Source organism: Chiloscyllium plagiosum, unplaced genomic scaffold, assembly GCF_037043375.1.
Source record: "Chiloscyllium plagiosum isolate Xiang-an unplaced genomic scaffold, Cpla_swu_hap1 HiC_scaffold_22, whole genome shotgun sequence".
NCBI lineage: Eukaryota > Metazoa > Chordata > Chondrichthyes > Orectolobiformes > Hemiscylliidae > Chiloscyllium > Chiloscyllium plagiosum.
Window position 1 is genome coordinate 3291419 of NW_028270160.1, and position 24153 is coordinate 3315571.

At 42.3% G+C, this 24153-nt stretch overlaps 1 protein-coding gene across 1 annotated transcript in view; it reads left to right on the forward strand.

The window, feature by feature from the left end:
* Positions 1 to 2772: 2772 nt before the first annotated feature.
* The window catches only part of cusr (Copper-only SOD repeat protein), a 210607-nt gene continuing 189226 nt past the window's right edge, over positions 2773 to 24153 (forward strand). The window contains exon 1 of the mRNA XM_087998713.1: positions 2773 to 2827. Within this exon, the coding sequence (XP_087854839.1) occupies positions 2788 to 2827 (40 nt within the window). The 5' untranslated portion in view covers positions 2773 to 2787. The remainder of the gene's footprint in view (positions 2828 to 24153) is intronic.

Here is a 24153-nt window from a genome sequence, read left to right on the forward strand (position 1 = left end):
CAATCACCTAAACATTATGCCCCCTCATGATAGCCATTTCTGCCCTGGGAAAAAGTCTCTGACTATTCACTCTATCTATTCCTCTCAACATCATGTACACCTCTATCAAGTCTGAAAATGTGTTGCTGGAAAAGCGCAGCAGGTCAGGCAGCATCCAAGGAATAGGAGAATCGACGTTTCGGGCATAAGCCCTTCTTCAGGAAGAAGATTCCTGAAGAAGATTCCTGAAGAAAGGCTTATGCCCGAAACGTCGATTCTCCTGTTCCTTGGATGCTGCCTGACCTGCTGCGCTTTTCCAGCAACCCATTTTCAGCTCTGATCTCCAGCATCTGCAGACCTCACTTTCTCCACCTCTATCAAGTCGCCTTGCACCCTTCTTTGCTCCAATGAGAAAAGTCTGAGGTCCTTAAACTTTCTTCATAAGACATGTTTTGTGCATGTTTATTATTCTACTTTTGGTTTGTGATATATTTACTGATCATTAATCTGCAACTCATTCATTGATTATTGAATTACACATATCTGTATCACATAATGAAATGGTCCATTTTTAAATTGTGCATGGTATAGCAACTTAGCTTGGATATAAACTGATATGGTGGAAAGTGGCTAATTACTCGTGTTTGTTCAAAATATTAAAAATAATGAACAAAGAGTAGTGGCTGTGACCTTATACACTTCAGAACTTTAATAACTTCATGTATTGAAAGAATCAGCAATAACTCTTTCTGGAGTAAATTATTTCCCGAGATGAAAGGAACAAGGAGAAATTCTTATTAAGAAGTTAAAAGCTTGATAATTTGCTGCCTCGTGACAAATGGTCAATAAAGGCCTGCCCGCTGAAGTAAAAGCATAAATTGCAGGACTGGCTGTTTCAAATAGACACTTAGCACTGAATATGATTAGAAACAGAAAAGCTACTTCTAATAAGAAGGCAAGCTACAGACTTGAGGTTTCCAGAAGAATAATCAAATGTTGGGTATGAAAGAATCTAAACGGCCATTAATAATGTCACGTCACAAACGTCAGAATAGAGGGGTGTCAATTCATGACTGAGATGAAGAGGAATTTCTTCTCTCAGAGGATTATGAATCTTTGAAACTGCTTGCCACAGAGAGCTGTGAGGGCAGTGGCCTTATGTATATTTAGGCTGGGATAGATAGATTCTTGATCACTCAGGGCATTGAAGGTTACGAAGGAAAACACAGGTAAGTGGATGTGAGGAATGTCCAATCAGCAATGATCTTGTTGAATGTCAGAGCAGGTGTAAGGGACGTGGGCAGTATTGTAGAATAGAGAGACTTAAGGGTTCAGGTATATAATTCTTTGCAGTTTCCAACACATATAGATCATTTGGTTAACAAGGCATTTAGCATGCTTGCCATCATTGCTCAGACCTTTGAATGTAGGAGTTGTAACATTATGTTGAGGTTGCACAGGACGTTGGCGAGGCCTCTTCCTGAATACAGTGTTTAGTTCTGTTGCCCTGTTTTAGGAAGGAGATTGCAAAGCTGGAGAGAGTGCAGAAGGTATTTACCAGGATGTTGCTGGGAATGGAGGGTTTGAGTTATAAGGAGAGGCTGAATAGGCTGGGACTTTTTCACTGGAATGTAGGAGGTTGAGAGGTGACTTTATAGAGGTTTATAAAATAATGAGGGGTGTAGGTTGGGTGGGGGATTTCAAGACTAAAGGGCCTGTTTTTCAGTTTAGAGGAGAAATATTTTAAAAAGACATGAGAGGCATTTGTTTTATACAGAAGGTACTTCATGTGTGAAATGAGGTGTGGAAATTGCCATAGTGTGAAATTGAGGAAGTGGTGTATGCATTATTACACTTAAAAAACATTTAGATAAGAACATGAATAAAAAAAATGTCTGGAGTTTTTGGGCCAAGCACAGACACGTGGGACTAGTTTAGTTTGGGATTATGGTTGGCATGGACTGTTTGGACCAAATGGTCTGTTTCCATCCTGGATGACTCTATGATGCTGTGACTGAATGGCCTACTCCTGTTCTATTTCTTATGGCTTAAGAAATTTAGTCATGCTAAATATTATTCAAAAAATTAACTGTTCAATACATATTCTCCACTATTGTGTTTTGGAAACCGTTGTTTTATTATATGAATATTTTATATTGCTGTCCATCATTCTCTTTCTGTATTGCTGTTCCTTTTATTGTACTGGGCTGAAAGAGTACATTTTGTGTAAATCCAATCTGAGTTTCACCTCACATTGCCATACTTCACCAATTCAATAATGTTACCACAGCAACTGCTGCTTCGTCACTGCCGATTCGCCTCAAGACTTTCGCCTTTCTACACCAGACTCACCTATATCAAAGTTGTTATGCTCCAGTACCATCATTCGCCACTGGGCACACCTCACTGACGCCGCCATTTTGGAGTCCAGAACATCTGAGACTAAAGGCAATGGCTTCAGTTTTTCCAAACTTTACACATGAAGATCTAAAATGTTGATAATCTCCCTTATCCCTGCATTGAGGGCAGCTATCCGGAGCAAACATGATTTTGTCTCAGTCTCCTTTATTTACATATGAGTGGATGTAGTGATTATTATTTGACCACAGGACCACCAGAACAAGTCCATTCCATATTGTCCAATACCCATCCACATATAATTGCAGCATACATAAATCTATGATTTCCAGGAGCTTCCCTGATTATTTCCTCGATAAATATGTATTCTTTTTCATTCACAGGATGTGGGCATCACTGACTCAGCAAGCATTTATTGCTAATTGCCCTGAGGGCAGTTAAAAGTCAACCATGTTTCTGTGGGTCTGCAGTTACATGAAGGTCAGACAAGGTAAGGATAGCAGATTTCCTTCCCTTAAGGACATGAATGAACCAGATGTTTTTTTTCTGATAATCGACACTAGTTTCATGGTCATCATTGGACTCTTAATTACAGATTTTGAACCCAATCCAAATTCTACCATTTGCCATGGTGGGATATGAACCCAGGTCCCTAAAACATTATCTTGGATTAATAGTTGAGCAAAAATACTGCTAGGTCATCGCCTCCCTTGAGGTTTGTGGGATCAGCAGCAGGGTTCTGAGGGGAAGATAATTGTAGTCATAGAACATAGAACATAGAACAATACAGCACAGAACAGGCCCTTCGGCCCACCATGTTGTGCCGAACATTTGTCCTAGCTTAAGCATCCATCCATGTACCTATCCAATTGCCGCTTAAAGGTCACCAAAGATTCTGACTCTACCACTCCCACAGGCAGCGCATTCCATGCCCCCACCACTCTCTGGGTAAAGAACCCACCCCTGTCATCTCCCCTATATCTTCCACCCTTCACCTTAAATTTATGTCCCCTTGTAACACTCTGTTGCACCCGGGGAAAAAGTTTCTGACTGTCTACTCTATCTATTCCTCTGATCATCTTATAAGTCACCCCTCATCCTTCGCCGTTCCAACGAGAAAAGGCCTAGCACTCTCAACCTATCCTCGTACGACCTATTCTCCATTCCAGGCAACATCCTGGTAAATCTTCTCTGCATCCTCTCCAAAGCTTCCACATCTTTCCTAAAGTGAGGTGACCAGAACTGCACACAGTACTCCAAATGTGGCCTAACCAAAGTCCTGTACAGTTGCAACATCACTTCACGACTCTTGAATTCAATCCCTCTGCTAATGAACGCTAATACACCATAGGCCTTCTTACAAGCTCTATCCACCTGAGTGGCAACTTTCAAAGATCTATGAACATAGACCCCAAGATCCCTCTGTTCCTTCACCTCACTAAGAACCCTACCGTTAACCATGTATTCTGCATTCTTATTTGTCCTTCCAAAATGGACAACCTCACACTTGACAGGGTTGAACTCCATCTGCCACTCAGCCCAGCTCTGCATCATATCTAAGTCCCTTTGCAGCCGACAACAGCTCTCCTCACTATCCACAACTCCACCAATTTTCGTATCATCTGCAAATTTACTGACCCACCCTTCAACTCCGTCATCCAAGTCATTAATAAAAATTACGAACAGCAGAGGACCCAGAACTGATCCCTGCGGAACTCCACTTGTAACTGGGCTCCAGGCTGAATATTTGCCATCTACCACCACTCTCTGACTTCGACCGGTTAGCCAGTTTTCTATCCAATTGGCCAAATTTCCCTCTATCCCATGCCTCCTGACTTTCCGCAGAAGCCTACCATGGGGAACCTTATCAAATGCCTTACTAAAATCCATGTATACTACATCCACTGTTCTACCCTCATCCACATGCTTGGTCACCTCCTCAAAGAATTCAATAAGACTTGTAAGGCAAGACCTACCCTTCACAAATCCGTGCTGGCTGTCCCTAATCAAGCAGTGTCTTTCCAGATACTCATAAATCCTATCCCTCAGTACCCTTTCCATTACTTTGCCTACCACCGAAGTCAAACTAACTGGCCTGTAATTCCCGGGGTTATCCCTATTCCCTTTTTTGAACAGGGGCACAACATTCGCCACTCTCCAGTCCCCTGGTACCACCCCCATTGACAGTGAAGACGAAAAGATCATTGCCAACGGTACTGCAATTTCCTCTCTTGCTTCCCACATAATCCTAGGATATATCCCGTCAGGCCGACTTGTCTATCCTCAAGTTGTTCAAAATGTCCAACACATCTTCCTTCCTAACAAGTATCTCCTCTAGCTTACCAGTCCGTTTCACACTCTCCTCTTCAACAATACGGTCCCTCTCGTTCCTAAATACTGAAGAAAAGTACTCATTCAAGACCTCTCCTCTCTCTTCCGACTCAATACACAGTCTCCCACTACTGTCCTTGATTGGACCTACCCTCGTTCTCGTCATTCTCATGTTTCTCACATACACATAAAATGCCTTTGGGTTATCCTTGATCCTATCTGCCAAAGATTTTTCATGCCCTCTCTTAGCTCTTCTTATGCCTTTCTTCAGGTCCCTTCTGGCTATCCTGTATCCCTCCACTGCTCTGTCTGAACCCTGTTTCCTCTACCTTATGTAAGCCTCCTTCTTCCTCTTTACAAGACATTCAACCTCCCTCGTCAACCAAGGTTCCCTCACACAACCATTTCTTTCCTGCCTGACAGGTACATACATATCAAGGACACGTCGTATCTGTTCCTTGAAAAAGTTCCACATTTCCACGACATCCTTCCTTGAAGCCTATGCTCCCAACTTATGCTCCTCAGATCCTGTCTTACAGCATCGTAATTACCCTTCCCCCAATTGTAAAACCTACCCTGTTGCACGCACCTATCTCTCTCCATAACCAAGGTGAAAGTCACAGAATTGTGGTTACCATCACCAAAATGTTCAGCCACTAACAAGCCCATCACTTGTCCCGGTTCATTACCGAGTACCAAATCCAATATGGCCTCCCCTCTGGTCAGACAATCTACATACTGAGTTAGAAAAGCTTCCTGGACACACTGCGCAAACACCGCCCCATCCAATCTACTTGATCTAAAGAGCTTCCAATCAATATTTGGGAAGTTGAAATCACCCATGACTACTACCTGTGGCTTCTGCACCTTTCCAAAATCTGTTTCCCAATCTGTTTCTCCACATCTCTGCTGCTATTGGGGGGCCTATAGTAAACACCCAACAAGGTGACTGCTCCTTTCCTATTTCTGACTTCAGCCCATACTACCTCCAAAGGCAGATCCCCCTCGAACTGCCTTTCTGCAGCCGTTATACCATTTCTAATTAGCAACGCCACCCCCCCTCCTTTTTTACCACCCTCCCTAATCTTACTGAAACATCTGTAACCAGGAACCTCCAACAACCATTCCTGTCCCTCTTCTATCCACGTTTCCGTGATGGCCACAACATCGTAGTCCCAGGTACCGATCCAAGCCTTAACTTTACCCACCTTATTTCTGATACTCCTTGCGTTGAAGTATACGCACTTGAACCCATCTCTGTGTCCGCAAGTATTCCCTGTCAGTGCTACCTTCTCCACAGCCTTCCTACATTCTTGGACATCCTGACAAACAGCTAGCCTACTTGCTGGACTACAAGTCCGGATCCCATCCCCCTGCCAAATTAGTTTAAACCCCCCCGAAGAGTGCTAGCAAACCTACCCCCCAGGATATTGGTGCCCTTCTGGTTCAGGTGCAACCCGTCCTGCTTGTACAGGTCCCACCTTCCCCAGAATGCAGTCCAATTGTCCAAATACCTGAAGCCCTCCCTCCTACACCATCCTTGCAGCCACGTGTTCAACTGCACTCTCTCCCTATTCCTTGCCTCACTGTCACGTGGCACCGGCAACAACCCAGAGATGACGACTCTGTCTGTCCTAGCTTTTAGCTTCCAGCCTAACTCCCTGAGCTCTTGAATGACCTCCCCACCCCATTTCCTACCTATGTCGTTGGTGCCAACATGCACCACGACTTCTGGCTGCACACCCTCCCCCTTAAGGATTCTGAAGACACGGTCCGAGACGTCTCGGACCCTGGCACCCGGGAGGCAACAAACCATCCGAGAGTCTCGCCCATGTCCACAGAACCGCCTGTCCGTCCCTCTAACTAAAGAGTCTCCTATAACTAGCGCTCTCCTCCTCTCCCCCTTTCCCTTCTGAGTCTCAGAGCCAGACCTCGCGCCACAGACCCGGTCAGTGCAGCTTACCCCTGCTACCCCAACAGTATCCAAAGCGGTATACTTATTGTTTAGGGGAACGACGACAGGGGATCCCTGCACTGCCTGCTTCCTCCCCTTCCCACCTCTAACTGTTACCCAGCTTCTTCTGTTCTCTGGCGTAGCTATGTCCCTGTAGCTTCTATCTATTACACTCTCAGCCTCTCGAATAATCCTCAGTTCATCGAACTCCAGTTCCAGTTCCCTAACTCATTCTGTGAGGAGCAGGATCTGACTGCATTTCCTGCAGATGAAGTCGGCAGGAGTATTGGTGGTCTCCCCTACCTCAAACATCCTGCAGGAGGAACATTCCGCTGCCTGCGCTGCCATTACTCTACAGTTCGTCTCCAAAACAAGAACACTGAGTAGCTTACCTGTGGACTTTAAAATTAGGTTAGAGGAGGAGGATGGGAGGGAAGCCCTACTGTATAGGGCCTCCCTGGGGTCTAGAACACACCCACTCAAATATCAACAGTAACAAGTGATCAGTGAAATTTCAAGTGCGTGAATATCTGATAAGAAAAGCATTGGGTTTGATTTTGATTATTTCCATGGGAAAATAGCCTGCTTTCATTCACAGAGGGATGCTGAGAAGAGGAATAGCCATCCACATGAGGGAACTGGCATTTGCAGACTGTGCATTAACATAATTGCATGTCTTTGAAATGAAATGGAGAAACAAGTGGAAACAAATAATTTTCTTGGTCTGTTTGGCTCAGCATAAGCACAGTTCATTTGCCCGTAGAACAACCAAGACAGCCTGCTGACCCTTCTTCTGAATGGTGTTCTAAAGCAGAGGTTAACCCTTCTTTAGCAATGTTAGGAACCATTTCCCACTTTTGATTTAACCAACAACAAGCAAGCAAATTATACAGATTTTCCACTTTTCACTTCTTTATTTAAAGATCTAGGACAGTAGTCCCCAGGTCTGTTTAAATCTGCTGGGACCTTTCATACTCTAAAACTGTTTAAATCTGTCCAAACCCTGGACCCGATCCATCCAAATCCCGGGTGCAACCTCCAATTTGTTTTAAAATGAAGGTTGACCCCGCTCTGAAAACTAAAAGTGAAACACTCAGAGGAGCACCTCACTCTATAAACTTTAAAAAGGGTGTGGAAAGTGATGTGAACTGTTTTTCAGCAACTTCTAGCAGTTAAATAAAATAAACCCTGACTTTAAAATCAACAAGTAATACTTTATTTATCCAACTCTAACAGTGAACAAATTAACTAAGCTATTAACAAACGAAATAAATCCCTTCTAGCTACTAACTATTCCAGAATAAAACAATATTCTAATAGTATGCTGTTCCAATAACCACAAATCCCACCCATGTAAAAAAATAGAATTTGATCTCTTGTAAGTTGTGTTTGCTGTTATGTTCTGTGCATCCTCCGTTGATTCTTCTGTCAGGAATGCCTTTTTCTGTCATTGGTGTTGTTATTATTTAGATGATGCTTTCTCTAATGCATAGATGACTTTGACAGCCAATTTCTCTCTCTCTCTCTCTCTCTCAGGAGAGGGAGAGAGAGAAAGGGAGCTGAGGGCTGTTAGCTCTGGCAGATGGTAGTTAGCTCTGGGGTCTTTGTCCAACTGCCCCCTTCTTTAATACCCGTGATGACATATCAACATTTCTTACAATAGGGTTGGTCCTGTGTTGTCAAAACCATCAGATTTAAAATTAATAGCTTTTTGGTATCTGAGTGCCTGGTTAAAATTGATTGGCTAAATCAAAAAACCCGCTGTCTTGGTAAAAACTACTGTTTGGCCTACTAACTGCCTTTTGATACAAGTGTTTCAGTTCGGGCTCTCTGTGTACTGGCAAATGTTCAAGCTGCCCAGAGATGTCCATTTTAACTTTAAGCACAGAAAAAAGCCCATGTTTTAAAGGGACCATGCAAAGCTTACCCTATTTTACAATTTTACACACACCAAATTCTAACTTCCTGCCTCCCAATCTATAATTACACTACCCAACTTCACAACACTGGCTACTAGCGTTTTAAGGGGGAATGGAAATGTAGGAAAATTTGTATTTTCACTCCCTCTGAAATTTGTAACATCCTTTAGGCAAGAGTGCTAATTCTGTCAACCTTTGGAACTCCTTAGTTAGAGTCACATATCTCATAGGGGATTGCTAAACAGTGCTTCAAGTCTTTTCTATACTAATTTTTATGAGTATATTTTATCAATTCCTGCTGCATATAAGGCTGAAGTGAAATAAAGCATGGTCCTTACAGAACTTGAAAAGATTTCAATAAAATCTCAACCTGAGCAAAATGCTGCTTCCTATTATGCTGGAATTTGTTATGCTAATCGCAGATCAATGTGGTTCCTTCCATTTTACTTCAATTTTTAGCTTAATTACTGCTTACTCACTCTAATTACTTTTGTTGCATTGACGTTCTTAACTGGCAGGCAAATACACCAATCTATAATTTTACTGTCCCCAAATACTGTAATTACTAATGTGAAATCCACCCAACTTCAGGAAGCATAAGAAAATTTGGGACCTTGCTATGAACTCAGTATTAAATACAAAACTGGCAGCTAAACTAACTTCAATGAGACCACAGGTTAATGATCTAACATTGACATTGGAATGGCATTTTGTTGATTCCAATATATGAACTGAAATTAGTACAAGCTAATGAACAGTTAGTTATGGATCAATCTGAGTATGAATGTGATTCTTACCATTCCTTACTCAATCCCAATGAATCTCAGCTCGTAAGTAGATTTTAAAATGCAGTATTTTATACAGCAGTTGCTATTCTAATTTTATAAAATCAGCTGAGCTCACCTAGCAGTATTGGATTGCCAAAGTTGAACCCGAAATCAACAATATACAAATAAATAGAGGACATTACCTTTTACCATATCATTTCACAAGTGCAGCCAGATTGGGCAAAAAAATTATAACAGTGGGAAAAGTATGTGAATTTGAAATGAGCAGAGAATATTACATACAAGGGGACATAAATTTAAGGTGAAGGGTGGAAGGTATAGGGGGGATGTCAGGGGTGGGTTCTTTACCCAGAGAGTGGTGGGAGCATGGAATGCGCTGCCTGTGGGAGTGGCAGAGTCAGAATCATTGGTGACCTTTAAGCGGCAATTGGATAGGTACATGGATGGATGCTTAAGCTAGGACAAATGTTCGGCACAACATCGTGGGCCGAAGGGCCTGTTCTGTGCTGTATTGTTCTATGTTCTGATATTCATCGAAGCAAGAAACATTCAACAAATTAACAGGGCTATGGAATAATGCTTGAGCAGAGACTGATATAAGTTTGTGTTCTCCGATAGGTGAATGTCAAGCATTAATAGCTAGATATTTTCCTAAATAACTTATTGTTACATATCAATGGGGGAGGGGGAGTGTTTCTCCTGGCTCACAGGTACCGACACTTTCGCTGCATCACAAGAGCCTACAAGACATTTTTAATCAGCCTGATCAGAAGTTAATAGGGCTTTTAAAAATCTGATGTAGTAATGTTTATATTATCCTCTGTAAGAAAACAAACTGGGCATCGGTATCATGGTATTGAATCCAAGAGATATTTAGTACAGCTTTGATTAAATGCAGACATTACAAATTTTCATTACATATAGAAACCTAGATTCTGGATTAATATTAGGTTAATAGGTTATAACAGAGTAGCAACTTACATTCTGACCCTGAGACATTAAATGACAAGGAATGCTATAGATTTTGGTGAAAGAGAAGCACAAGAAAACATCTAGTAGATAAGCAGTGGCAGTTAGCAAAGCCAACAAGATTGTGCTTGCAAAATAATTTTAATGGGCTGAAAAGAGGAAGCATATGTAGTGATTGTAATGAGGTCAGCCAGGTGGACCTCATAGAATATGAACTGCCTGATTGGTCCAATTGGGGAGCCATGGCTGACAGATAAGAACAGGAATGCCAGACATCCTGTTCACTCTGAGAGCTGACTGTGAGGGAACAGGATCAGTGTCAAGGACGCTTCACGTGTAAATAAAGGGTGACGGGATACTGGCCTCTGTGGAGTTATTTCAGCATATATCCTTAATCTTGTTACAATGTGTGCCAAAGGAGGAAACATTTACACAGATGTTGGGTGTCATTGACCGTTTCAAAAACAAACAGGAAAGTTTAATAGGAGTTCTGAACAAACAAATTGTCTTAGATACTTAAGAATTTGCAGAGTTTTTTTAACTCTGTCTTCCCCATTTCTTGCCTGAAAAATGAATGATCAGCAGAGGAAAAATGGATGGCCATCTTGGAAACTCCTTTGGTGCCCAAAGTCTGCCTGAGTCAACTTTCATGCAAACCGTCAATTTATGGCAGCCAATATTTCTGCTCAGATCAAATGGAAAACAGTTTTTGCCCTTCTGGGCCTCACCAATATAAAGCAGCTCAATGTCATCCTGTCAATGATCAGCTCCCCTGTCCCTATCCCACACAGGCTTAACTTGCATGTCTCCCCTGTGCAGAAGTTTGGCTGTCTGTAAGTGAAAAGATTATGTGTTTGAGATGAGAGTAGATTCCCTACATTGTGGAAACAGGCCCTTTGGCCCCACCGAAGAGTAACTCACCCAATACCTATTTCCCTCTGGCTAATGCACCTAACACTATGGGCAATTTAGCATGGCCAATTCACCTAAACTGCACATCTTTTGGACTGTGGGAGGAAACCGGAGCACCCGGAGGAAACCCACGCAGACACAGGGAGAATGTGCAAACTCCACACAGACAGTCACCCAAGACTGGAATCAAACCTGGGACCCTGGTGCTGTCAGACAGCAGTGCTAACCCCTGAGCCACCATGCCACCCCACAGTGGCTCAGTTTTATGGTTAAATTCTATCTGAACTTGTATCAAGTATTCCAAGCCATTCAATATGAATACAAGTGTACTGTGAGTTTTCTTTAAATATGCATATGCAGATCTATTTACATGTTCAAAATGCATATTAAAATTATTTTGCCAAATCAAATTTGAAGTTTTGACTCTAGACTCACAGCAATGGAGTTGACTCTGAACTGCCCTCTGAAATGAAAGGGCAAATGCAAAGATTAAACACAAGCACTGCGAGAAGTTCCACTGACCTCATTAATATTTGTACATCTGGGTGTCAGGAACATTTACTTATGCCAAGCAAAGAAGCACCTGAACTCTCAACCATGTAGCTACAAAGCTTCTTTTAGTCTCCAAACTAGGCCATTTTAAGGGACAATGCCTATTCATGTCTAATTCTGCACTCATATGGAACAAAAACAAATTCCCAGGATATTCAAGATTTTCTCTCGATAGGAAAATAACAATGCATAGACACTGACAGAGAATTGTAATGAAGGAAGGAACATCACTATAGAAACCTCCTGAATCCACATAAACAGGAAACTCTCCAAATAATAGATAGACAGAAGACACTGTGGGAAATGGCAAAGTTCCACATGATGTGGCGTCAAAAGTTGGTCAAGGCAAGGCTTCTTGTTAGTAATATCAGCTTTGTGTGTTTTCTTAAAGTATCGCAGTGCTGTTTTTTTACCAAGGGCAAATGTCACTGGTTGCACGTTAAAAAACATTTCCCTGGCTTGCATTATGTCATTTGCCTTGAGGGATTTGGATAAGGGTACTGAATATAAGTTGCTAAATTTGTTGATGACAGCAAGACAGTTTGAAAAGTATGCTATTGAGAAGATGTAAAAGGTCAGCATAAAAATATGGACTGATTAAGCAAGTGAGCAAAAATCTGGCAGATGGGTAACTGCAAACATATCTACTTTAGCAGGAAGAATAGAACAGCCATTTAATTGGAGATAGATTGCAGTCCTTGATGGGACAGAATGAATGATTGTGGGGCCTGTACGAATGATGGAGGATATAGTAGAGTCAGGAGGGTCAGTTTTATATTTAGCCAGGAGTAAAAGTGGGTTTTAATGCCTCTAACTTTTTCTGGCTAACCACTATGGTCAGTAAGTCAGAACCTTCCAATGTCTCTGACTCTCCTTCAGAGCTGGGCACTTTTTTCTGAAGGTTCCAGATATTGGTAATTGCCTAAAGAAAGTTTAAACTTCCTGGGCAGCTACCATGTTGTCAGTGCTTTCTGACTTCCAAGAGATCCTGGTGTATATCATTCAAGGTATGTCTGGTCTCTGTCTAACCAGAGACAGGAAGATCTGGGCCAATATCTGATGTTACTATATACAAGACTCTTTGCTATTTCTGTTTGAAAATTTATAACGTATTCAAGAACTCGATATGGAGATTTTCAAACCAATATATCAGGTAAAAGAAAATACAGGAATGAATGTTTTCTCATGGAATAGTATGCTTATGACAAGGTACTTGGGTAGTTTTGAATCATGTGAGGGCAAGCCTGTTGGTGAAAAATGTGTTGAGTAAAAATTCAATGCTGTCCAAATTCTGAAAACATCAACAAAGAAAAATTAATTTTTCCCCTTTTTGGAAGAGGAGATGTGACCTCGCTGGGTGTTTTTGAGGAAGGCAGCATATGAATTTTGCACAATCTTATTTCAATGAATATGCATTCAGCTGAGCATGGTGCATGCTGCTGACTGGCTGAAAACTTAACAGTGGCCCAGTAGCACGGCTAATACGTGTATCCAGCTTGCCTGTATTTCTGAAGGGGAAGCTGCACTCATTAAATGGACGATGCTGCTGACTGTCTCTACAGAAATTCAAAGGAAGTTAAAAGGCCCCAGTTAGAGCAGCAAGCAAGAGAGGGCTCTTAAGGCCTTGGATAAGGCATTGGAGGTTTATTCCAGGAGGCCAACAGGAGTAGAGCAATTACGGCTGGAATTTGCTGCTCAGCAGTCCTCAGTTTAGAAGGCAGATATTCTGCTGTATGGCAGTGTGCAACATCAATCTCACACTTGCACCATATTCCAAAATATATTGAATGTGAAGCAAGAATGCAGCCATGTTCCAAAGACTCAGGGGAGTAGTCTTCACTGAAGCCCAAGGAAAGTTCTGCCAATGCGGGATAACAGCACAGTCGGTCAAACCTCCAAAACAAGTACAGGAAATTTGGTGAGGTGTCTAGATGGTGTGATCTCAGTCAGTGGCTCCATGCCTCTGCAATCCAAGGAGTGGGATATGGTCAGTCTTATAGCACCAAAGGGAGTGTCTGGGGGACTGACATGGTCAGAGAGATGTACTAGCATTAGACAGGTGTGTGGGCACTTCTCATTTGGGGTGGGTGGGTGTGTGGTGGTGGTGGACAAGATGGGCCACTTCCACAGGAAGGATATTTGGAAACCTTTTCTTTAGAATTGGGGTCTGCAGACTGGGGCAACTGCAATGGCAGTTTTGAAGAGGGCAACAGTATTTGTAAGAGGGAACAGGTCGTTAACACAAATTTGCTATAACACGATTGACGGATTGGGGACTCTGTTTCTAAAGTGTGAGTTTTAAAGTGGGTATTGGTTATAATACAAATTCAGCCCCATTAGTTTAAATGCTATTACATGATTTTCTTATTACACGGGATTGCATGAAAATGGAACTACTGTGTTATCGCGGAATTGATTACATATGGTTAAGCATGGATGGGAAGGGATCATGCAGAAAGGGTTCCATCTATGTTCAAGAGCATTGTGGCTTCAAGTGGGAGACAGCTGGTGAGGGAGAGGATGCAGGTTCTACTGATATGAGGCCCTTTAAAGGGTAACAACATCACGCATTGACCCAAACACTGTACAGGAACAGTCCTACCTAGGCATGCTGAAGACTTCTTGCCAGTGGGCTCTGTTCGGCTTCAACTTCCAAAGTTCAGAGGTGGGCAGGCAGACTCTACCAGACAGTTCTGGCCACTTCTAGAGTGGCTTGAGAGGGGATTTCTAAGGGGCCTGCATGTGGTTTGTCTTCTGGCTGAGTACCTCCTGACAATGCCCTTTGTCCTCATGAGGAAGAGGCACCTGGGGAATGTCTCTAGCTCTCTGTTGCCATGCCTTTGGTCCTGTGGCCTAGTGACAGGGGTGATGGAGTACAGGTGTGTGCCCCTCTCCAGCAGTCATAGAGTCATAGAGATGTACAGCACAAAAACAGACCCTTCGGTCCAACTTGTCCATGCCGACTAGATATTCCAACCTAACCTAGTCCCATTTGCCAGCACCCGGCACATAATCCCTCTAAACCTTCCTATTCATATACTTATCCAGATGCCTTTTAAATAGCGCAATTGCACCAGCCTCCACCACTTCCTCTGGCAACTCGTTCCATCCAAGCACCACCCTCTGTGTGAAAATGTTGCCGCTTAGGTCCCTTTCATATCTTCCCCTGTCATCCTAAACCTATGCCCTCTAGTTCTGGACTCTCCTACCCCAAGGAAAATACCTTGTCTATTTATCTTATCCATGCCCCTCATGGTTTTACAAACTTCTATAAGGTCACCCCTCAGCCTCCGACGCTCTAGGAAAAACAGCCCCAACATATTCAGGCTGCCCTTACAATTCAATTCCTCCAACTCTGGCAACATCCTTGTAAATCTTTTCTGAACCCTTTCAAGTTTTGCAACATCCTTCCGATAGGTAGGAGACCAGAATTGCACGCAATATTCTAATATTCCACATGCAATCTCCTGCCTGGGGCTGAGCAGCTCCCTGGTCTCTGGCAGTCCTCTGAGTGTCAGCGGCCTGGGCCATTTCTCCCTCAGCCAGTTGTGGAGCTGCTGTAGTGAGGTGCTCACCAGATTGTGGTTCCCTCACACTTCTGAAACCTAACCTGCGGTATGGTATCTGGGCAGTTGGGGGGTACGGGAGGCAGCCTTGTTGATGTTTCCTCAGTGTTCCCAATCCTCATCCTCAGAGGTGGAGGAAGTGACCCCTGGGGTGGGAGTTTCACCATGGAGATGGCAGGCATCCCACTGGCAGCTGTCAGACAAAAGAGAGAGAAGGCCTCAAGGCCAGGGATTCGAGGTGGTGTGATAGCAGGACTCATAGGAGATGCTGTGGAATGATGAATGGTACTGACTTGGACAGTGAGACATGGATGTCCCGGCATCTCCATAGGTGTAGCCATTGCCTCTTCCTGCTAAAGCCAGGAGTCTGATGGTGGCTCTTCCTCCAGCCACCTGGGTCCTTCCTGCCATATGTGTGGGCTGTCTTCTCCTGGAAGTAGAGAAAGGGAGGGATAGAGTGTGGTGACAGTGGGTGATACAGTTGTTCATGCTGGTGCAGGTCGGAGAAAGGTGTGGAGGGTTGCAAGGGATTCAATAGATAGCACAGAGGCCATGCAAGGTTAGAGTTGGGGGGGAAGAGAGGTGAGGATGGATAATGGTGGAGCAGGTAACAGTGAGAGTGACAGAGCTTGAGCCTTGGTGGGAGATGGGTGCAGTAGCAAAGATAGAATGAGTGTGAGGTGGAAGAGAGAGGAGTGTGGCCCATACTCTTGTGGAGCGAGATGTGAAATCTAGAGCAAAAAGAGTTAGTGGAAGAATCTCAGTTGAGTTAATTAGTGAAAGTATCTTTTCTTTATTTTAGTGTATTAGTTGCCTGTAATATAATTTTGATCAGTGTTTAATTTATTCTCACTGGGAAATTTAATTTTTTAAAAGAATTTATCAGTATCTGATGGGATTGCAACAAACATGTGGAGGCAAAGTGATACAGATGCATGCTAGCATGTTGCAAACAAAAGGATGCTAAGGAAACAATAAGGCCTATTGGGAACCAAAAAGATAAGTGCTGAGTTGAGGCAGATGAAGTGGATATAGTTCTTATTGCATATTTTGTGTTTACCTTCTCAAAAGTGTGCAACATTTCAGATGTTATAGTTCAGCAGTCTGAATGTGCACTATTGGAGATGATTAACGTAGCCATGAGAGGCAATATTAAGTGCGTAGCATCTTTGAAAGTGAATATGTTACCAAAGCCAAGAAGAATTTTATCCCAAACTGCTAAGTGAAGCAATGGCAGAAATAATGGAGGGTTTGAGCATCATTTTCAAGACTTCACTAGTTCGAATTGGATAAGACTGGAATATTACGAATGACATGTCATGTTTAAAAAGGGATGAAGTGATAGACCAAGCAGTTACAGATAAATCAATCTAACTTCAGTGGTGGTCAAATTATTAGAGAAAATTCTGAGAAATGATACAAATTGTGTAATCTAAAAAGGCACAAATTAGTCAAGGACAGTCAGCATGGATTTGTGAAGCAAAGATAATGTCTGATTAATATGTTAATCAAGACACTTTACGAAGAAGAGCAGAGGAGCTATTCCTGATCCCCTGGCCAATACTCGTCCATCAGTCAAGATCACAAAACTATCTGGTCATTATCACATCTCTGTTTGTTAGAGTTTCACAGAAATCATAGATTCCCTGCAGTGCAGAAAGAGGCCATTCAGGCCTATTGCATTCACACCGACTATCCCATCCTGTCCTTCAAACCCTGCGTTTACCACAGCCAACCCACACATTCCTGGACACTGGACAATTTAGCATAGCCAAACTACCTCACTCTGCACATCTTTGGACTATGGGAGGAAACCAGAGCACCTGGCAGAAACCCACATAGAGGACAACATACATAACTCTACACAGACAGTTGCCCAAGGCTGGAATTGAACCCAGGTCCCTGACACTGAGGCAGCAGTGCTAACTACTGAGCCAATATGCCACCTTTGTCGGGCAATTTTTGGTTACTGTGTTTTCTATCTTAAAAGAGTGATTACAATTTTAAAAAAAGTTCATTGGCTGTTGAGGCAATCAGTGGTCATGAGAAGGGCTACAAAAATGCAAATCTTTCTTTTATGTTTCTCTGTGAAATTCTTCTAATTGCAGCAAGAATGTGGGTGTCTGTGGTATATATGGTACTGTTGGATGCAAACCTAGTCTAAGAACAGAAGGGTAGAATAAAGGCAGTTTATCTAATGCAAAAGTTATAGAATAAAACTACAGTTTGCAGTGGATGAGTCATCTCTCTAAGGACACAATAATTTATTTACTCAATCCATGACTTCAGCTACATGAACAGGATGTTGATTTTTTTTTTCAACTTTTTGGAGCTGATATTTGCGGTTGAGAGAATTTCTTGGCCCAAACTCCGAAAAGTGAGTTAGGTTTAAAAAAAAAATTTTGCTGCAGGCAAGTTAGAAATATTGATCTAGTTTTGGGTTTTGACTAAATACTTTTGTTCAAAACCTAAATTCTACTTAATTACTGCTTTAGTAGTTTCAGTAAACACTGTTTCTAAATATGAAATAAATCATACACTTTATCAAACAGTTTGCATTTATGTAGTGCCTTCACAGATATCATAACTATTCTAAAATCCATCAACAAACATACAAAAATGTTCCACATTTTGCAGTAGTCAAATAATCTAAATCTCAATTTATATTTGGGTGCTATTGGTTGACATCGGAAGGTTGGCATACTAGATATCTCTGCTTTGCTTCAAATTTTGCCATGGGATTTTTAAATTGTAATCAGAACCCTGGGGGGTCACAGATGGATCAGGTTAACATGTTATCTGAAGGATGGCACCACTGACAATGCAGCACACTCAGCACAACAATTATGTTTTTGTTTAGATTAAGTGCACAAGTCTTGGACTGTCACTTGAGCCCACAACCTTCTGATTCAGAGAGTAAATTGAGTAGCTCATTGAGCCATTCTGGCACTTGATGCACACGATTAGCATTCTCAAAAGCATTATGTTACATTGGTGATGAAATGCAATCCATTATAAAAGTGGTCAATTTTTTAACTGGGTAAAATGTAAAGAGAGGCTTGTTACTGCACAGAAAATGAAAGAGTACTAGTATAATCCGGATTTTTGCTGCATCAGGCGTGGAAGGTTGAACGAGTTGATCACTTTAGTCATTGTCTCCAAACAATGGGTTCTGACAATGGTAGTGTCCATATCTCAGGGCCCGGAGAACTGGGTTCAAGTCTCACTTACTCCAGAGGTATGTTATTACAACCCTGAACAGGTTGATTCAAAAATATCTAGAATTGTCACCAGATTGAAAAAAAAACAGCATCACCACTGAACATTGCTTTCTGTGCCAGTACCCATTGGGCCTACCCACAGAGGTGGTGTCCCTGCATGTTGTGATTTTTGAGTAGAATTGTGGCTCAGGTTGAGGTTCTAGTTGTAAGTTTGTTCGCAGAGATGGAAGGTTTGTTTTCAGACGTTTTGTCACCATACTAGGTAACATCATCAGTGAGCCTCCAGTGAAGCGCTGGTGTTCTGTCCCGCTTTCTATTTATGGGTCTTGGTTTCTTATGGTGGACGATATCATTTCCAGTTCTTTTTCTCAGAGGATGATAGAGGGGGTCCAATTCGATGTGGTTATTGATGGAGTTCTAGTTAGAATACCAGGCCTGCAGCAATTCCTGAGTGTGTCTCTGTTGAAAAAACTTACAACCATGTCCCTGCATCTTCTCCAGAAGGCCTGGGTTCATGTCCGGAGATGACTGAACAAGTTGATTAAACAATATTTATGGTTCGTGTCTTTACCTCTGGGTTAGAAAGTCTGGATTCAAGCCTCTGCTGCTTCAGATGTGTGATACAACATGTCTGAATAGATGATTAAAACTATTTTTCTGTCTCCAGCATACATCAGGTAGGCACATGAGCACAGACAAAGTCAGGCTGGATTATATTGGCAACCCATAATTTCAAAGCCAATATTCAGAATCTAAACTTACAATTGGAGAACAGGTGCCAGTGAGAATAGTTAGAGAGTTGTTAGGATACAAGTATAAAAGACAGAGGTACTTTTCATGCTTTGGACTTTCAATTGATTATACAGGAGTTTGCCAGCAGATGTCACTCTATGCATTTTTCTTCACAATTTCTACTTATCAAAAGACTGAAGGAGCTACCTGATTGATAGAAATGATTTTTGTTGAGAGAGAAAACAGAGATAAATATCAGGTCTCTTATTAGAACTGGGGGTGCTGAGAGATGAAACAATCTTTAAGCTAACTAGGTTTATCACAATCACAGTTTGCATCTGTACAAATGCTGTCAGACCTGCTGAGTATTAATTTTCAGCATTTTCTGGAATTCAGATTTCCAATGCCTGCAGTACTATAAGCTTAGTTTTTATCGAGTTTAGCAGAAGTGAAACTGGTTTATTTCTGGCATTCATGCAAATGCTGCTCATTTAGGAGATACGATCTGCACTTAGCAGCCTATGTTGACAGGTGAAACAAGTATCTTTTTAAATCAATGCTGTTTTAATTTGGTTAATTGTAAATGGGATGATGTTTTAATGAGATTAATATAGCAATAACAATTTACATTTGAGAGTTAGCTTGAATTCCATCCCTTTAACATGTGATGCAGAAACAATTGCAATTATATAAATACATTTTTATCATTCATTTTCAAACTTAGTTTAGCAGAAATATGGTATCCATATCAGTTCCTTCCACAGAAGATAATTTTCAATAAAACTGTATTTGTATTTACAATAGCAGTGAGTCTAGAATTTTAGCTTTGTGACAAATTGCTAAAGTATTCTATTTTTGGAATACAAACAAAGTAGTATGGGTCATTTTTTGCAGCACAGTACAAAATTTCAAAGACTCATAGGGCAACATGCTAGCTTCATTTCAATTTTGGAGAGTTTCATATGCTCACTCTTGATCACTGTTTCCACGAGCACCGCCTTATGCTGGCTCAGAGCTACATCACCCCCCATTTTCACTCTATCCTCTGGCTCATTTGATGTTTGATAAAGATGCTTTTTTCTTTTGTATTCAGGAATTAAGAAAGACAAAATGCAACAGCTTAGAGGTACCCACAGCCCTCTGGAACCTTCCTCCACTCCCATTCCCTCCGACTTCATCACCTGTCCTAACCCAACTCCTGTTGTGTACTTACAGTTCCTTCTGACTTTCCGCTCTCTGATACTGAACATTCTTTACTCAGCAAAGATCTTAGATTTATCTCTCTGCGCCCCCACCTTAATGAAATTCAGGCACGACTTGACGTTGAACTCTTCTTCCATCACCTTCACCTTTGTGCCCATTTCTTTGGACAAGGATCCTGTCCCCATCCCACAGACACCTTCACCCATCTCCAACACTCTCCCTCCACTTGGACCTCTCCCTCTGACCTTTTACCTGCTATTCATCAAGAACAGTCAGTCAATGTGGTATTGGTTGCCTTAATTTCTCTGCACCCCTCTCTTACCCATTCAAACCTATCTCCTTCTGAACTGACTCTCAGATCCAACCCTGACTTTCTTATCAAGCCTGTTGATAAAGGTAATGCTGTGGTTGTCTGGCAGACTGTTCTCTATATTGTGGAAGCTGGGAGCCAGCTCTCATATATCTCTTCTTATCTCTTCACCAGACCATGGTCAGGCTACTGCGTCCACAACTATCACTAAGGTCATTTCATCTGGTGATCTCTCCCTCCACTGCCTTCAAACTCATAGTCCCCCAACCCTGCACAATCTACTTCTACCTCCTTCCAAAAATTAATGAACAGAACGCCCTGGGCAGACCAATTGATCCTGCCCCACAGAACTCATCTCTTCTTGCCTTGACTCAATATTTTCCCCCTTATCTATAGGATCATAGGATCCCTTCAGTGTGGAAACAGCTATTTAGCCTAACAAGTCCACAGTGACCCCCTGAAGAGTAACCAGCCAGACCCATTCCCCTCCCCTATTACTCTACACTTCCCCTGACTAATGCACCTAACCCACACATCCCTGAACACCATGGGTAATTTAGCCTAGCCAATTCACCTAACCTGCACATCTTTGAATTGTGGGAAGAAACAGAAGCATCCAGAGGAAACCCACGCAGACACGGTGAGAATGTGCAAACTCCACCCAGACAGCTGCCCAAGACTGGAATTGAACCTAGGTCTCTGGCGCTGTGAGGTAGCACTGCTGTGCTGCCCAGTCCCCTCGTACTTTAATCTGCGATTCTTCTGATGCTTACGTCAGTTTCAGAATTTCCAGTGAAAGAGTGATAGAGCACGGAAACAGACCCTTTGGTCCAATTTATTTGTGTCATCCAGACATCCCAATCTGATCTAGTCCTATTTACCAGTATTTGGCCCATATCCACTAAATCCTTCATATTCATTTTTCCACCCAGATGCCTTTTAATTGTAATTGTACCAGCCTCCACCACTTCCTCCAGCAGCTCATTTCAGATTTGGACCACCATCTGCGTGCAAGATGTCAGGTCCTTTTTAAATCTTTCCCCCCTCGCCTGAAACCTATGCCCTCTAGTTGTGAACTCCCCAACTCTATGAAAAAGACTTTGGCAATTTAGCTTATCCACGCCCTCATGATTTTATAAACCTTTATAAGGTCACCCCTCAGCCTCCGACGCTCCGGGGAAAATAGTCCCAGCCTATTCAGCCTCTCCTGATAACTCAAACTCTCCAGTCCTGGCAACATCATAGTAAATATTTTCAGCACCCTCTCAAGTTTAACAACATCTTTCCTACAGATGAGTGACCAGAATTGTATGCAGTATTCTAAAAGTAACCTTACCAATGTCCTGTACAGCCACAACATGATATTCTAACTCCTATACTCCTATATGAAGTCAGACATGCCAAACGCCTTCTTCACCACTCTATCTGCCTGTGACTCCACTTTCAAGGAACTATCCACCTTTACCCCTAAGTCCCTTTGTTCAGCGACACTCCCCAGACTCTACCATTAACTGTATAAATCTTGCCCTGGTTTGCTTTACCAAGATGCAACACCTCACATTTATCTAAATTAAACTCCATCTGCCACTCCTTGGCCATTGGTCCATCAAATAAAGCTCCAATTGCACTCTGAGATAATCTTCTTTGTTGTTCATTGCACCACCTATTTTGGTGTCATCTACAAACTTACTAACCGTGCTTCCTATGGTCACATTGAAAATCATTCACATGAATGACAATAAGCAGTGGACCCAGCACTGATCCTTGTAGTACACTGCTTGTCCAGGCCTCCAGTCAGAAAAGCAACCCTCTACCACCACACTTTGTCTCCTGCCTTCAAACCAATTTTGTATCCAATTTTGGACTCATGTGATCTAACCTTACTAACCAATCTACTATGCAGAACCTTGTTGAACATTTTGCTGCAGTCCATATAGACAATGTCTTCATCAATCTTCTTCACTTTTTCAAAAAATTCAATCAAGTTAGAGAGACATGATTTCCCCTACAAAAAGCTATGTTGTCTATCCCTAATCAGTCCTTGCCTTTCCAATGAATGTAAATCCCTTAGCATTCTTTCCAACAACTTCCGCACCACTGATGTAAGGCTCACCAGTCTATAGTACCCTGACTCTCCCTTACAGCTTTTCTTAAATAATAACACCACATCATCCAACGTCCAGTCTTCTGGCAACTCACCCATGGCTACTGATGATGGCGATTAAATATCTCAGCAAAGGACCCAGCAATCTTATCCCTAGCTTTCTACAGGTCTCGGGGATTTATCTACCTTTATGCATTTTAAGACCTCCAGCAATTCCTCTTCTATAATGTGAACTCTTTTCAATACATTACTATTTATTTCCCCAAGTTCCCTAGATTCCATGTCACCTTCACAGTAAATACTGACATGAAATATTCATTTAGCTTCTCACCCATCTCCAGGGAAGTCTCAGGGCTTTCTGCGTCTTGATGGAAAAAATGTTGGAACCATCTTCATCTTCCCCCAACCACCTCCTCCGCTTGGCCAACTCCTCCTTTAACTCCTCTCACATTCTTGAGGTCAAAGGGTGGGCATAGGTACCCTCCCGGGCCCCAGTTATGCCTATTTCTTTATCAGCTACATCGAACATTCTTTATTGCAGTCCTACTCTTGCCTACACCCACAACTCCTTCTCAGCTTATATGTTGATGACATCATTGGTACTGCTTCCCTCTCATCTGGAATTGAAAAATGTTATCAATTTTGCTTCCAATTTCCACCCTGATTTCACCTTCACTTGGTCCATCTCTGACTTCTTCCCTTCCCTTCCCTTCTTTAACATTTTTGTTTCCATTTCAGGGGACAGGTTGGCCACCATTATCCACTACATACCCACTGTCGACCACAATTACCTTGACTATACATCCTCACATCCTCCTTCCTGTAAAGATTCTATTCCATTCTCACAGTTTCTCCAACTCAATTGTGTTTGTTCTGATGATGCCAGTTTCTACAAGGGGGCCTTCAAAATGTCCATCTTCTTCCTCAACTGAGGATTCCACAGCTCTTTGGGAAATCAAAGTTAAAGAAAAGTATGCAGTTAATAGCAGGACCCTGAACAGCATTGCTATACAGAGGGATCTTGGGTTTTAAGTCTTGGGGTTCTTGGGGGCGCCCTGAAAGTGGTCAAGCAAGTAGATAGGTAGGTAAAGAAGGCTTATGGCATGCTTGCCTTTATTGGTCAGGGAATTGAGTACAAGAGTCACAATGTCATGTTGCAGCTTTATAAGACTTTGGTTAGGCCACACTTAGGAGATGGCATTCAATTCTGGTCGTCAATTCTGGAAGGATGTGGAGACTTTGGAGAGGGTGCAGA